Consider the following 15954-nt stretch of genomic DNA (forward strand, 5'->3'; position numbering starts at 1 on the left):
CAATAACAATAGATTTTATAATCGCTCAACATATATACAGTATTTGACCTACACCTGCATGTACAGCCACTAAGCCATGTTAACATTTTTACCAAACAAGCACTACACTCAAATCTGACTGTTCACATAGCAGGGCTTAATATTCAATTGTGTTTATTTGCAAATTATGATTATTTAGTGGGGTTGTTCATATTTCCAAATAAATGCAACCAGTACGTGACCTGTGTCTCAACTATAATTGGCCCAAAACTGCGCATTGTGGTCGTGCTGAGAAATAACGACCAACAAAATCTATTTATCACTCTTGATGTATTTTGTTCACACAGTAAAAAGAACACTCATGTGATAGCCATCGACAAATAACCAAAGAATTCTCAAAACTGTTGGGCTTTTGCACCACTTTCTGGGGCCACTGAGAAAAAGAAGCACTATTGAAGCTTTGAATCGTGTGCAAATCAATTGGCTGCATTTGCATCATGAGGCTTCATCTGATCATCACTAGAGCAAATTAAACTTCACTCTATTCTTTTTTGTCAAATCTACATGATCAAATCCTTACCTTGATGTCAACAATGTCGCCCTTCTTGTAGATGCGCATGTAAGTGGACAGGGGAATCGGGCCTATAAATTTGGAAGGAAGATAATTGTGAATTCGCAGTTTGCAGGGACAGAATGGATTCGCAAAAATTTGGAAGACTACTCACCATGCTTGCGGAATGGCCTACTGAACATATACCTGGTACCCCTCCTCTTGCCTCTGGTGTTCGTCATGATGACAGATTACTGAAAAGGATAAGACAAAATAGACAATATGTAAAATGTGTTCACGAGTAACTTATCTTGAAAATTTTGTGCAGCCTTGTGATTGATTGGCCCAAAGACTCACGTGTATATTTTCCACAATTATCTCAATTACAACTAATGCTTCATGATGAGAATAAAGCTACTGTTCTATTACTATACTAACGTTAACAGCGAACACATGTGAGTCAAATGCAGTCGCTTACAACATCTCATAAAGGTCTTCGTTCTATACAAGCTGTTAAGACGACATTTTTTTAACAACTGATAAAACTGAGTAAGTGTCGAATGTGTGGGGATTAAATCGTTGCCTTCGAGGCCCACATGGACAACCACGCCGCAGTTTCGGCTCACGTTTAGCGGTTTTTACTGTTCTTTCCTAGCAAATTTGTAAAATATTTTACCACAATCGTAAATGTGACGTGTTGTGTCAGATGCACGAGTACAAATGTCGCCAAAACGGGTATATTTGTGGATGAAATCTCAGATTTTAACCGGAGAACATCTTACCCCGGTTCTCAACAAGATGGCGGGTATAGCGGAAAGAGAGCGTAAAGGACCTCAAGCACCGCCTTGCTGAGTGCAACACTGGGGCTGCCTTGTGTATTTGCCTTCGCAAAAAGGTCGATTCAGTGGCTTTTCGTTCGTTTTCAAACAATAAACAACACCGAAGCACATGCAAAATTGTTTCATTGGAAAGCTGTAGTTTTAATAGAACAAACGTGCTGCGAGATAGCTTGGGGTAATTGTGAGTTATTTCTATTTGTGACGCTATGTCATCCATGTCTTTTTTTTTTACAGGCGAAAACAGGCTTACAACACCGCATACGCATGCGCAAGACACGCACTGGTCGACAGTACGTGTTGGCACGGCGCGTACTCCATGAGTTACCCCGTCGTTTTTGATGACATGATCGCGCTTTTCGAACGTATTTTACGATATTACTTTTATTCGTGTTTTCACGCGACGTATACTGTTTAATATAATGCCAATTTGGCGTTAAAACAACAAACAAAAACAACTGTCGGTTAGGGCGGAAGTGGGTGCCGCCCAACGCGGAAGCAACTCGTAGTGAATCCTCTTCGCTTTTCAACACCAATCTTTTCACTTGCAGTGTGTTCATTTGGCCAACTGCCCAATGCGGAAATAACTTGCAGCGAACGCTCTCTCGCTTTTCTGCATCTCTGGAAAACCTCCGATGCCTGGGAGCCTGACTTGCTTCTGCTACTACCCAAGCAAAGCACTCATCGGGAGCTTATCTGCTTGAGCGAGGCGGTGTGCACGGAAGATGGCGCTGGCTGAATGGAAATCCTAATGACAGTCTCCAAATTTGCCTCTTTTTGTACCATGGTGAGTATCGTGTGATCATCGGGCGCGTCTAAGACCGCTTTGCGTACCGCCGATTGTACACATTAGTCTGCTAGTCGGATCTCTGTTTGTAGCAGCGAAGGGCGCTAGTTAGCCACCTAGCTAATGTCAGGCTAACAAGCAGCCCACAACTGACAGCTCACTAACCACGGGAGCGCACATCTGGACTTTAGATGAGCAAACGACCGGTTGATTTCGTTTTGCGGTAGTAGGGAATATCTAATCTGAGATGCGTGGCCTCTTTGACAAGCTACTTGGTATTCCGAACGCACGGCAATGACGACATGGTCGAACATCAGCTGCGCAGTTGTGGGGAGCTTCCAGCTCCTTGTCCTCTTCAACGGTATTATTTAGTAGGATCCTCGCGTTACGATGGACTTCCGTTTCTGGACGTAGGTAGGAACGCGTCCTAGTCTGCCTCTGGTTTCCGCTAACGGAGGAGTAAAGTCATTATGATAGTAAATATTAGCATGCATAATCATCTGTAGGCCACGATGAAGTAAAATGGAGAATTGCTTTGATTGCGATTTGTTTACCCACTGCGATCATTATTTTTCTATAGTCCTCTCCCCCCCCCCCCCCCCCCAAACTAACACAAGCAATATAGTAATTGTATTCATTCCTAATGCAAAGGAGCCATTTGCTGAGAATCTGCAGCAAGTATCGCCAGCATGAGCTGCTTTGCTCACGCAGATTTTGTGTTGACTGTAAATACGTACTTGACTCCTTCCTTCCGTGATTCTTGGCCATTTGCACGCCTGCGGCAAGTCCATTTTACCAGAAAATGGTCACCGGGGAGTTCACTTCCTTGCGGCCCATTCATCCCAGTAACAAATGACCTTGCACGCCAAGCGCGGCGGCTATTCTCTTTTGTACTCGTACGATGTGGCGAGCATGATAACACATCGGTCACTTGTTTGGTCTTCACAGGGCGCCAATGCCTCTGCTCTGGAGAAAGAGATTGGATCTGAGCAGTTTCCGGTCAATGAGCACTACTTCGGCCTGGTCAATGTACGTCACCTTCCGCAGATGTTTTCCGGACGGATCCACGCTTGTAAACCAGAACGCGCTTTCTTTTCTTTTCCAGTTCGGGAACACCTGTTACTGCAACTCGGTGCTGCAGGCGCTCTACTTCTGCCGGCCCTTCCGGGAGAAGATCCTGGCGTATCGCGGGCAGCCTCGCCGCAAGGAGAACCTGCTCACCTGCCTGGCCGACCTCTTCCACAGCATCGCCAACCAGAAAAGGAAAGTCGGCGTCATCCCGCCAAAGAAGTTCATCACACGCCTGCGCAAAGAGAACGGTAAGAAGAAGGACAATGCTCTGGGGTTTGGAGAAAAAAAAAATCAATAGCAGCCATATTCTACTTTCTCCTTTGATCCGGGCGCAGAGCTGTTTGACAACTACATGCAGCAGGACGCCCACGAGTTCCTGAACTATCTGCTCAACACCATCGCCGACCTGCTCCAGGAGGAGCGTAAGCAGGAGAAAACCAATGGCCGCCTGGCCAACGGCACCCTGGACTCGCAGAACAACAATAGCAACGCTGCGCCGGCGCCCACCTGGGTGCACGAGATCTTCCAGGGCACCCTCACCAACGAAACCCGCTGCCTCACTTGCGAAACGGTAACAAAGTCCCAACAAATATCGGAAGACGCCATTTTACAGAACCAGCTAATATATTTGAAAAGTAATTGTTAGAAAAGGTTAGTTTTGTGATTTGTCACAAAATGGAGTGTAATTACCACCTCCGACCTGCAGAGGCACTGTTAATTCATGAGCACCTGAACTCAACTTTATTTATAGAGCGTACAAATCCAGTGTTCAATATTTTTGTAGGACAAAAATGCATTTCACTTATTTAAAAAAAAAAAAAGTAAAATAACGCAGAAAAGTCCCAGCAGTCCTTTTGATTACCAAACTTTCCCTTACATTTGGTTTTGCAATTGCTAGCTAAAAAGTATTTGGCTATCCCAAGTATCACACAATTTTTACCAAAAACAAAGTAGATGATCTGCTTCTTAAAATTATTGTAAGAGACTGCAATTTTATGACTGTTATTTAACGTTCCAACACTAGCACTAAGCTGAAATATTAGAAAAACTATTTAAATATCAAAACCTGAATGTGCTTTGTAATACCGCCATCCAGAGGACTGGAGTAGAACTGCATCACCTTTGTCCACTTTTTTTTTTTCTCTCTCTCTCGCAGATAAGCAGCAAAGATGAGGACTTTCTGGATCTTTCTGTGGACGTCGAACAGAATACCTCCATCACACACTGCCTAAGGTAACGCCCGATTCATATGGAGCGGGAATCTTTGTCTGGTGGGAATCCAACGTGCGAAACTCTCATTGTCCCTCAGAGGCTTCAGCAACACAGAGACACTGTGCAGCGAGTATAAATACTACTGTGAAGAATGTAGGAGCAAGCAGGAGGCGCATAAGAGGTGTGCTTGAACATGTCCCGTCCATTTTTGAAGATCAATGCTAATTTTAAGCGTGGGTTCCACGCCTGGTAGGATGCGCGTGAAGAAGCTGCCCATGATCCTGGCCCTGCACCTGAAGCGCTTCAAGTACATGGAGCAGCTACAGCGTTACACCAAACTGTCGTACCGCGTGGTCTTCCCGCTGGAGCTGCGCCTTTTCAACACGTCCGGGGACGCCACCAATCCCGAGAGGCTCTACGACCTGGTCGCCGTGGTCGTGCATTGCGGCAGGTACGCCAGGGACTCTGGTTGAATTGATGGGGATGTGATAGCAGATTTTGTTAAGAAAATGTAAGACTTTTTAGGGATGCGAAATTTTAGGTGTCTCATTTACTGCCAGGCCAGTTAGTGGAACCCAGGAAAAATGCAGCGTTGACGTCTGTAATCGTCAATGGCACTGAATGAGTTATCAAAGGCTTCATTAAACGCCTCATTCTCCCTGTTTTTGATTAAACAAACACCAAACGCCAAGAGTATGAGGGAATACTTTGAAGTATTGTTTACATTATTCATATGCTTCTCCAAATTAAGTCCTCCCCTCTTGAAAATGATTTACCTTGAATAAATATATGATGTGCAGTTGGTTAAAGACCCTCTGGCAAATTTATAGGAAAATGTCAGTTTTAACGTTTTTTTTTTATTTGAATTTTAACATTAATTTCAAATTGCCTCTCTGAATAAAGCCTCTCCCCCATTCTTTAATATCTACCTTGAATAAATATAATGATATGACCCCCCTGGCAAATGTGTTGGAAAATCTTTTTTTTTTTTAAACATTTTTTAATGTGAATTTCAAAATGCTTTCCAAAATAAAACCCCCTCTTTTAAATACCTTGCAATAAATCTCTTGAATCGAATATATATTTAATTGACATACATTTCTAGAAATAAAGCCCCCCCCCCTTTTCTTACATATAACAAATATTAATTTCTCCATTTGTTTTTAAAAAATGTACACTGACCTGAGTATGTTTTTATTTCCTAGGGTTAGGATGATAGCTCGTAATTCTGCAGTTCATTCATTATTTCCAGCAGTTTGCGGAGCGCCCCCTCGTGGCGAATACAGTCGGGCCTTGCCGTCCTGCTTTCCTGTCATTTGTGTTGCTGCAAATGTAATGCGAAAAAGGGCATTTATCTATTAGTCATGTTAATTTTTTTTTATTCTTTTTATCTTCTTAGCGGTCCGAACAGAGGCCATTACATCGCTATTGTCAAAAGTCACGACTTCTGGTTGCTATTCGACGACGACATTGTGGAGGTGAGGACGAATATTTTACGTTCCGCTTTGCATGTTATTTTATTTTTCACATATATATTTTTTGTATGCACGTGCAGAAAATCGACGCGCAGGCCATCGAGGAGTTCTACGGCCTCACCTCTGAAATCTCCAAGAACTCCGAGTCAGGCTACATCCTCTTCTACCAGTCCAGGGACTAAACTCGGGATGGGGACTTTGAACGCACCGCCACAGCAGCCTATGGGACAATAATGAACAAAACGGCGTCAAGGATACTTTAACGACATAGCGCGCCTATTTGTACAGATGTTTCGTTATTTTTTTTTTTGGAGTGGCGTTCTAGTTCGAGGGACGTTTCCCCTCAACCGAGTTGGGAATCATCATTAACTAAGATACAAAGGGGTGACTTGGATTGTGTATTTCTACAGTGTACAGAATGGTATTTGTATAAATATTACAAAAAAAAAAAGATATTGGAAAATGTTAAAGATGTATTAATAACACTATGGTGCACTTTTGATACCGTTTTGTAGGTGTTGGTGAGTTTAACGTGAGGGAGCAATGCGGGAGGAGGAGAAGGCCTGAATCGTGATCATTTTCTGTTTTAAAGAAAAAGAAATAAAGCCAGTCTTGAGGCAATGCGCTCTCTGTGTTTTCAAAGTCACGGTGATGACTCATAGCAGCTCAATGTCGCCCCTTAGTGGGGCGTACTGATAATGACGTTCACTTCCGCTGCAACAAGAGCTATTTTTAACTCATCTAGCCCCTGGGGGGGCACCTGCTTGGTTGGGGCTGCACGAGAAAGTTTCACGTGGCTGGATGAGATTTGGAAGGTGTAACTTGATTAATTCTACAAAAAATAGTCAAAATGAGACGAACTTCCTGAGAAGTCTACAAGAAAAATCAGCCATATAACCTAAATGATTTAGAATGTCATTTTCATTTTTTTCCCACAACTGGAAAAAACTGGGGTCAAAAATATCCCAAAACAGGTGAAAAGGAGACCAACCCAACTGCTTGATCCAAAAATAACTCGAATTGGGTCAAACGTGGGTGGCTTGGTGGCTGGTCCCATGTTGAGTTTTTTTTTTCTTGACCCAAATGTATTTCGAGTGTAAAAGATGTTGCTTTGAAAAAGAAAAGTCCTAAAATTTTCAGTCAGTCCATTATTGATTTTTTTTTTAACCCCAAGAATGTAGTCTAAACAGTTAGGTCAAAATTAGCCCAAATTGGGTCAAAAGGGCACCAACCCAACTTTTAAAAGTTATTTGTGTCATTTAACCTCAAAAGGTGGGTCAAGGAAATTACCCAAAAAATGCACTCTAAACAATTGGGTAAAAGTGGATTGACACAACTTTTGGTCTTAAATGACAGGAATAACTTTCAAAGTTGCATTGATCCCTTTTTGACCTCATTTGGGTTCTTTTTGACCCAGCTGTTTTTCTGGTATAAAAGATGTTGGTTTAAAAAGATACATTCGAAACATTGTCAAAAAATAAATAATTGGATAAAATTTGGATAGATTCAAACATTTTTGGGCAAAAAAAAAATGGCTTTTGGGGTAAAATAACTAAACAGGTGCTGGTCTCATTTTGACTGAATTTATTCTGGATTCTTTTTGACCCAACTGTTTAGAGTGCGTTTTTGGGAGTCAAAAAAACCCAAATTTGCTCCTGGGGTGGGGCAAAGTTATTTGGGGCTGTCCATTTTTGACCCGAGTGTATTTTGAGTGTTCAGCGGCTAATGATGGCGGACCCGACGGCCATAAAATCGGAGGAACAATCCCGGTTTCCCTTTGGAAGGCGCGCCAGACACCTCCTCCTTTCTCCATCGGTGCATGAGCCCACCCCTCCCTCCTCCCCTCCTCCTCACGCAGCCGCAGTCTCCTTCCCTCTCTCTCTTCGCCCATCCTCGCATCACCAAGCTGAACGAAGCGCCGCATCCCCCCCCTTGGACTCCCTCCCTCCCCCTTCCTCCCCCCTCCTCTCTCTTCTCCATCCACCGCTCCCTCCTCCAGCGCCATGGACGTAGAAGGTTGCCTGTGAACGGCTCGAACGTCAGCTCACCGAGTCTCAAGGTAAGCCGCCTTGAGCATCCGCGAAACGCCGGGGAGGGAAAATGTCCGATCCTTCCGTTTTTTTTTTTTTCCCACCTTTCCCTCACCCGGCATCCTTTCTGCTGACGTGGAGCAGCGGGAATAGCGGCAGCAGTAACATATGGCCACTTCGGGTGCATGCTGCTGTCGCGCGGGGCGGGGTGGCTCGGCCTCGTGCCGCCGGTGTTCCGATTCCGTTTGCCGCCGACGTGCTTTGACGCCCGTTTCTTTTTCGATCAGAATGATGCACGTCTTTGTTAGTCCGTATAGACGTAGGGCCTAAAATTTTGGATACTCGCCCCACATGTGACTGAATTTTGTCATGTGGGGTTCAGTGTTCTTCATTGAGAAAAAAAATCAGTCTTTGTAGGAGAATTTCATAAGGTCTGTGTCCTTAGGTCACATGCAAAGTTTGGAAAAGATCAGCTGAGTAGTTTTCGCATCAACCACTACATCCGCTCAGGCTTATCAATGAATTCCCATCACGGAGATGTGTGAATAATGGATTGCGATGTTGACAAAAATGGGTGACTGCCTTATTTAGCAGCGTTTTGGGATATGTGGTTCGGAGGACGGATGGATGAATGAATGGAGACTTCTGCTAAGGCGTGTTAATGAATTTTGTTGTTGTTAAGTCAGCATTCTTCATTCACAAATTTATGATGTTGGGAAATGCAGTTGTGTTGGTAATAACAGAGAAAAACTGCTATTTACCGAGAGGCATATTGAATTGATTAATGAATTGTTCGCAAATTTAATACAATTCGTGAAGGCATGTTAATGAATTATTGGCATTCGGGTTAATAAATTATTGCTTTGCGAAGAATTACATTTTTGAAAATTGAACATTTTATGACATTTGGAATGTCGAGATCTGGCAAGACAAGTTAATGATTTTTTAGTCACATATAGATTTAAAATTTTATGAAAATGTCGGTAAATACATTTTTAGCTCCTCCTCAACGACACATAAGGTATATTAATGATTTTTTTGCTATAAATTCAACAGGATTATTGTTTCGCAAATCAATGAAAATGTTGGCACATTGCATGTTGAGAAAAAATGAGTTAATTGAATGCCCCATTAACAACTTTGGGACCTAGACCTCAACAAAGAGGTATATTAAGGAATTTTGGTCAAAGGATTTAACATATTTTTCTTTGAAAATGTATTAAAAAGGTTAGAATGCATTACATGGTGACAAAAATTGAGCGAAATTTATATCTTATTTAACAACATTGGGACACATAAATCTCAAAAAAGGCATATTAATGAATTTTGGTCATAAATTTTAATGGCTTGTTCGCTCAAAAATTAGGGAAATTGTTGAAATGCATTCCATGTTGAAAAAACCCCCCAATAAAAAGTCATATTTTCTAACTTTGTGACGCAGACCTCTACCATGGCATATTAATGATAAAGTATATGTAAAACTTATTCATTTAATAGTGAACCTGTTGAGAAATACATTGAAATGTGAACATTTGTCATGGGTTCTGTTTCCCTAGTACATAAATCAGATGAGTAGTTTCAGTATAATCCTGCTAAGCGCTTATGTGTGCAACGGCTTATTAATGAAATTTTCTAATCCAGATGCATGCGTGAATTAATTCAGAAGTTAATAAAAAAGCAGAGAGATGCGTCTTATGCAGTCAGTAGTGTTGGATTATGGCGTGAAAAATGTTCCTATTTACTACCATTTGGAGAACAGACCCCAGCCAAGGCATATTCATGAATTTTTGGGATATTAATGAATGTCATCAAGATTCATGCATTTTTATAATGAATTGCAAGGAGAACTGTTCTATTTACAAACTTAGGAGTACATAACTCCGTCAATGCATATTAATGAAGTTTTGAGATTCATGCATTTTTCTGTCTTGTAAACAAAAATGTCAAGGAATTTTGTTTCAGTTTGGGTCAATGTCTCAGTCGTCAAAAAAGTGATTCTCAACCTTATTTCAATGATGTAGCCTCTGAAATGTTTTTTTTCTTATGACTTATTTGCAGGAACATTTTGTCACGAATGACAATGCGCATCTGTAAACTATTTAACAAAATAAAGGCATATGACATTTTGCAAAGGGGTGTCCACAAAACAGTTTAGACTTATGTTGCTTCGTGTTCCAATTCATTCGCTCTTAGTTTGAAAAGAAAAATGCGCAGTTCATGAAAACACATTAGATTTACTGATACCTGCAGAAACCCTGTTAAAAATCTTACATACACCCTGACGCCTTCACGCACCCTGGTCGGAGACCCGCAGGTCTAGATTACAGGTGTCGAACTCCAGTCCTTGAGGGCCGGTATTCTGTTTCCAACACACTTGATTAGGATCATTTTCAACTTCCTGCAGAGCTTGCTGATGAGATAACCCTTTGAATCAGGTGTGTTGGGCAGAAAAACTTGGAAAACATGCGGGATACCGGCCCTCAAGGACTGGAGTTTGACAGTTGTGGTCTAGATCCATACGGAAATATAAGGCGCAAATGTCCTAACGGAGTTTGGCTGGATGTTTTCAGACGGGGGCCACAATGAGCGAAGAGCCACCGGCCACCCCCAGCTGGCTGAGCCCCGACCCCACGGCGTGGGCCAGCGGCGGAGGGGGGCCGACGGACAACGCCAGCGTCCCGGCGACGTTCCCGGCGGAGGAGTCCCTCGCGCCCCGCCAGCTCCCCCTTCTGGTCAACCCGTGGGACATCGTCCTGTGCACGTCAGGAACTCTGATCGCTTGCGAGAACGCCCTGGTGGTCCTGGTGATCTGGCAGAACCCGGCTCTGCGGGCGCCCATGTTCCTACTCATCGGCAGTCTGGCTCTCGCCGACCTGCTGGCCGGCTTGGGCCTGGTTCTGCACTTCACCTGCGCCTACCTGCTCCAGTCGGACTCGGCCCAGCTTCTCACCGTGGGGCTGGTGGTGGCCTCGTTCTCGGCGTCGGTCTTCAGCTTGCTGGCCATCACCATCGACCGCTACCTGTCGTTGTACTACGCCCTGACCTACAACTCGGAGCGAACCGCGGCCTTCACGTATACCATGCTGGTCCTGCTCTGGGGGCTCTCGCTGTGTTTGGGTTTGCTTCCCGTCACGGGGGTCAACTGCCTGGCGGAAGAGGCCACGTGCAGCGTGGTGCGACCGCTCACCAAGAACAACATCGCCGTGCTCTCCGTCTCCTTCCTGCTCCTGTTCGGCCTCATGCTGCAGCTCTACGTGCAGATCTGCAAGATTGTGATGCGACACGCCCACCAGATTGCCCTCCAGCACCACTTCCTGGCTGCCTCGCCCCATTACGTCACCACGCGGAAGGGCGTCTCCACGTTGGCCATCATCCTAGGGACCTTCGCCGCCTGCTGGATGCCCTTCACAGTCTACTCGCTCATCGCCGACTACACGTATCCGCCGCTGTACACCTACGCGACGCTGGTGCCCGCCACCTACAACTCGGTCATCAACCCGGTCATCTACGCCTTCCGGAACCAGGAGATCCAAAAGGCGCTGTGGTTGGTGTGCTGCGGCTGCGTTCCCGCCAGCGTGGCGCAGCGGGCGCGGACTCCCAGCGACGTCTGACACGGTGGACCCAGCGTTTGGGTTTTAGGAGAGAGAGAGTGGGGGGGGCATACCTTGGTTGGTTCTCACAGAGGGGCGGACTGGGTGGTGGCTTTTGAGAGTTAGTGGAACCCCATACAGGTGACCGTATGGATTTTGAGAAGGTTCCTGAGTTGGAGCCATCTGGGTGGGTCAGTTGACCAAGATGAGATTCGAGAGGGATTATCACCTGGGTGAGCCTTGAGACAGGGTGGTTCTCCGGTGCAGGAGTCAACGGACTCGTGGGTTTTAGGAGAGATTGATTGGTTCAAATTGGTGGGTTTTGAAAAGGGAGGTCCAGGGGTTGGTTGATAGAAATGGAAGAGGAAGTCTTAAGAGTTTGCTAACCCCGGGTTGGATTTGACAGAGCGGGTTCTCCTGGGAAATTTCAACTAGGTACGTTTTCAGAGAGGGTCATCATGGGGTTGCTTGAAGGTTGTGAGAACTGACCTGGGTGGGTTAAGAAGTAGTAGGTTCCTTTGGGGTGGTCCACCTGAGTGGGGGCACCCCTGATCTGGATAGATTTTAAGAACGGATCTTGGTCAATCATGGAGCGTTCTGAGAGAGGTTTGAACAAACAGACCTGAGGGGTCATCCTAAGGTTGGTCCATCCGGGAGGGTGTTAGAGAAGCTTAACGCAAAATGACCTGGTTGGGTTTCGAGGGAGGGTGGCGCCCCCGGGTCACAAAAACGGGGCGGCCAGCGAGTGATGTTTTCTTTTCATCACGTGAGGTTTTTCTTTACCTCTGTCTTCCTCACTTGAGGCGGCCATGTTGCATGCTGCCCACCATCCCAGCCTTCCGCCCTCTCCAATGCCCCGCCCTTGCCCCGCTCTGCAGAAGGTGCCCATCACATGTCCCCCGCGCGGCTCGGGCCGCCACGTGCTCGTCCTTCGGGATTACCGGTCGCTCAAAAGGCAGATTAAAAAGCAGGCGGACGACGACAAGCACGCAGGCCTATTTTTTGTTTTTTTTCCCCATCCCAACTGCAAGTCTGAGGCAGCATCCATCCCCGCCCGCCCGCCCGCCCGCCGCCTGTCCCGAACGTGCGTGGCAAGCTAAAGAGGCGCGGCGAGCTAAAAATAGACGCCGGCGTCTCTTGTGGAAACGAGGAAGCCTCGCTACACTTCTTGTCTTTCACTAGATTCTTGTGTGTGAATGTGTTCGACACCACCATACTGATAACACCCCCCTCCCCTGTTCATGAGAGACCACCTGCCATTAACCCCCCCCCCCCCCCCCCCCCCCCCCTTTCCATTTCACTGGAGGCTGCAGTGCAACATCCACCCGCCTCACTTACATTTGCTTGATTTTTTGAATGTTGACGCAGTTGAAGGTTGCAAAACAGTCCTTGCAAGACAACGCCACCATTTCATCGCTAGAATGTGAGTTGAAATCACGTGACTTCTCTCAGCCAATCAACTAAATGGTATTATAATGAAAAAGAAATGAACCCATCGGAGGGCAAAAAGAATCATTTATCCCAGGGGTGGGCAATGACAGTCCTCGAGGGACACATTTCTGAATGTTTTAGGCGTTCCGACCTTTAACACACCCGATTCCAATTGATTATTTGAATTATGTGTGTGGAAGGAATAAAACATCTAAGACATGCAGGATCGCACCCCTCAAGGACCAGTTAATCTATCCTAATTATGGGGCACTTATTGAAATAACAAAAAATATTGTAATATAAAAAAATCTACATTTTTGCACATTCTATTTATGTACAGTACATTTTACATTAAATCTTCATTTTATGTAACTAAACATGAATTGATTTAAATGTAAAGAATGTAATACAATTAAATATTTTCTTTGTCTCTCTGATTTTCAGTATTTTGAAGCAGAAAAAGGATAAAAACATTGGAGAAAATTAGACATGCTTTTTCATGTCAGCTATTCGACAGTATTTTGCTATTTCTCTTTATATTTTTTTAAAAATAGCCCGACAAAATTTTGTGCAATATGTACAAAATGGTTGAGGTTTGACATGGTGATTTCCCTGTATTCCAATAAGTGCTCTATAAAGGTAAAAAAAAAAAAAAAATACAGCAACTGAACGTGCCCTAATGGAGTCGTATTATAAAACTGATGCATCTGCTTTTAGGCCCTTAAAGAGCTCTCGAGCGTTTTTCTCATGTTGTCAGCAATAACTAACCTTTGGACGGTAGTTATTTTTCCGAGAGGTGAAGCAATACTCAGACAGCAATAACATCCACGCAACCTTACTGTGATTTCTTCCCGCAGAGTGAAGGCTATGAAAGGGGTAATCAAATGTGACGCAAAACAAAACAAACAAAAACAACAACAAAAAAAACAGTCTTCATGGATACTCATTTGTTGCTTTGTCAATGTGAGCTCATGTGATGATGTATTTAGCTAATTTGCTTCAACTTCAAGCTTGTAACGAAGCCCCCCAAAAAAATCAACACTTATGCAGTATTTTGACCATTTTTGGTCCATCATTCTTATGTTTTATTATATTTATATTTTAGCCAAGGGATGGCACACTTCTGGTTGTGTGATGACTAAGTGGTTGTGTTATGTTGAAATTTGACATGTTGCCACCATCTGGGTGAAATTTCAGCTCCCTAGTGTCTTGTTTAAATGCTTTCTTTTATGTAAAGATCAAATGATTGGATAAAATACTGCACAAGGGTTTAAATGTATACTGAGGGCTTTATGTAGCTGCAATGGGGCCTAAAAACTACCTTAATTTGCAACCCCCATTGAGAATAATATTAAATTTTGTCGATGTGCCTTTGTATGATTAGATAATCAGCTGTAATTGAGGTTCAAATCTCACTTATAACAAGATATATATATTATGTCTTTTTCACTCATTCAATGCCAGGGACGTATTTTCACGTTTCTTTTTTTTTTTTTAGAGTCTGAGATACTTAAGTATCGATTTAATACTTAAGTATCTGGAAATACATGTTCTTAATGTATTTAAATATCGATTTAATACTTAAATATCTGTCAGCAATGTCAGGATTCTTAAAAAAAAAAAAAAAAAACGTCAAAATACGTCCCTGGCATTGAATGAGTTAATATGATCTTGGATGTAATATTAACATTAAAACCTCTTAAAAACGGTACAAAGAAATTGCTCCAAACACCATCAAGTTACACCTCAAATAAAAGCTTGTAATGAGGGCTTTTTCAAGCTGGTATTACTTTATTTATATAACCTCACCTGACGATGTAATCAGCTAATTTGACATGTAGCGCCTCCAATTACAGCTCATTATGAGGATTTTTTTTCCTCTGCTAACATATGATGACCAATATACATTTTTGACGTTCATATCAAGTGATAAAGCACCCTTTGCTGTTTTTCTTTTTTTGTCGTCGCTTTTCCGAGCTGCCCTGAGTATTGTAACCTCAAGTGTCTTTCGTGTGTGTTTGTTGTGCTACGAATTGCATGGCCGCATGTGGTCTCCTCGAACGGGGAGTATGTTGTTACATACATGGATGTTCACCTTTTTTGCGGATGCTGCTGCTGCCAGTCTTCCTTAACCGTCCGGAAAGAATTCCCACTTTTTTTCTTTTTTTGTGCTCCGACGCATGCCGCCGCGACATCGTCATCGGACTAAAAAGCGACGCAACTTTGAAGCCAAAGCGAAAGTGGACGAAATCAGCGGAAGGCCGTCAAGTGACCTCTGAATGATCTTATGAGCTAAACAAGGGCCACTCCCAAATGATCTCGGAAGACTTTTGGGACGTGGCCCCGGTCTATGTTGACATCACAACAGCAACAACAACAACAAAAAAAAAGTCTATTTTGTTATATTCATTGAGAAGTTCTATTTTTTTCGGCTTGAATTCCTTATGTTGTACGATGATATCACGGCGCTGTAAAAGCCTTTTTTTTCTGAATGTAGTGACAATTTTTTTTTTCAAATTTGGTTGTGTAAATACTGATAATAATAATAATAATATGGCATGCTATCCAAATGGGGGGGGGGGGAATCTACCATCGTGCATGGTGCTACCAAAGCAGTCACAATTAATGAGTTAGATCGCACCACTTTTTTGCCAAACCCCCCTCAACTCCAGTAGTACATGTCAATCTTTTTCGAAAAAAACAAACAAACAAAAAGCACGAAAAGGGCTTCTGTATCCAAGAATAGAAAGAGACTGTCACGCTTATCTGTCACACAAACACAGTGAAAGTAATTGTGTAGCCAAGGAGGGGCTGTAAGTGGTTTGAGCTAACTAACCCGACACGCAATGGGGCCTGTGAATGTCTTTTGGGGGGGGGGGGGGGGGGGGGGGGGGGGGGGGGGGGGCATTGTGTGTTGTTTTCAAATGTGAAATGCACTTTATTGTTATTTTTTTGGTGGGTGGGTGGGATCACGATGGCACAAGTGAAGTATC

The 15954-nt window shown here is 43.8% G+C and overlaps 3 protein-coding genes across 3 annotated transcripts in view; 2 read left to right on the forward strand and 1 right to left on the reverse strand.

Moving 5' to 3' along the window:
• The window catches only part of rpl21 (ribosomal protein L21), a 2256-nt gene extending 869 nt beyond the window's left edge, over positions 1–1387 (reverse strand). Inside the window, exons 1-3 of the mRNA XM_088402144.1 lie at positions 1312–1387; positions 705–783; positions 560–621 (exon numbers count right to left, since the gene is read on the reverse strand). Coding sequence (XP_088258270.1) covers positions 560–621; positions 705–771 — 129 coding nt within the window. The 5' untranslated portion in view covers positions 772–783; positions 1312–1387. The remainder of the gene's footprint in view (positions 1–559; positions 622–704; positions 784–1311) is intronic.
• Positions 1388–1636: 249 nt separating this feature from the next.
• Positions 1637–6531, forward strand: usp12a (ubiquitin specific peptidase 12a). The gene is made up of 9 exons (XM_088402143.1): positions 1637–2152; positions 3101–3181; positions 3258–3471; positions 3559–3794; positions 4380–4456; positions 4533–4616; positions 4689–4886; positions 5835–5913; positions 5991–6531. The coding sequence occupies exons 1-9, from the start codon at positions 2105–2107 to the stop codon at positions 6090–6092; spliced, it is 1119 nt and encodes a 372-aa protein (XP_088258269.1). The 5' UTR covers positions 1637–2104; the 3' UTR covers positions 6093–6531.
• A 1329-nt stretch (positions 6532–7860) lies between these two features.
• Positions 7861–15819, forward strand: gpr12 (G protein-coupled receptor 12). Its single transcript, XM_088402323.1, has 2 exons — positions 7861–7969; positions 10511–15819. Exon 2 carries the CDS (start codon positions 10523–10525, stop codon positions 11549–11551), a length of 1029 nt encoding a protein of 342 aa, XP_088258449.1. The 5' UTR covers positions 7861–7969; positions 10511–10522; the 3' UTR covers positions 11552–15819.
• Positions 15820–15954: the final 135 nt, after the last annotated feature.

The sequence above is a fragment of the Hippichthys cyanospilos genome, chromosome 19 (genome assembly GCF_059441005.1).
Source record: "Hippichthys cyanospilos isolate Australia breed blue-spotted pipefish chromosome 19, RoL_Hcya_1.0, whole genome shotgun sequence".
Lineage (NCBI taxonomy): Eukaryota > Metazoa > Chordata > Actinopteri > Syngnathiformes > Syngnathidae > Hippichthys > Hippichthys cyanospilos.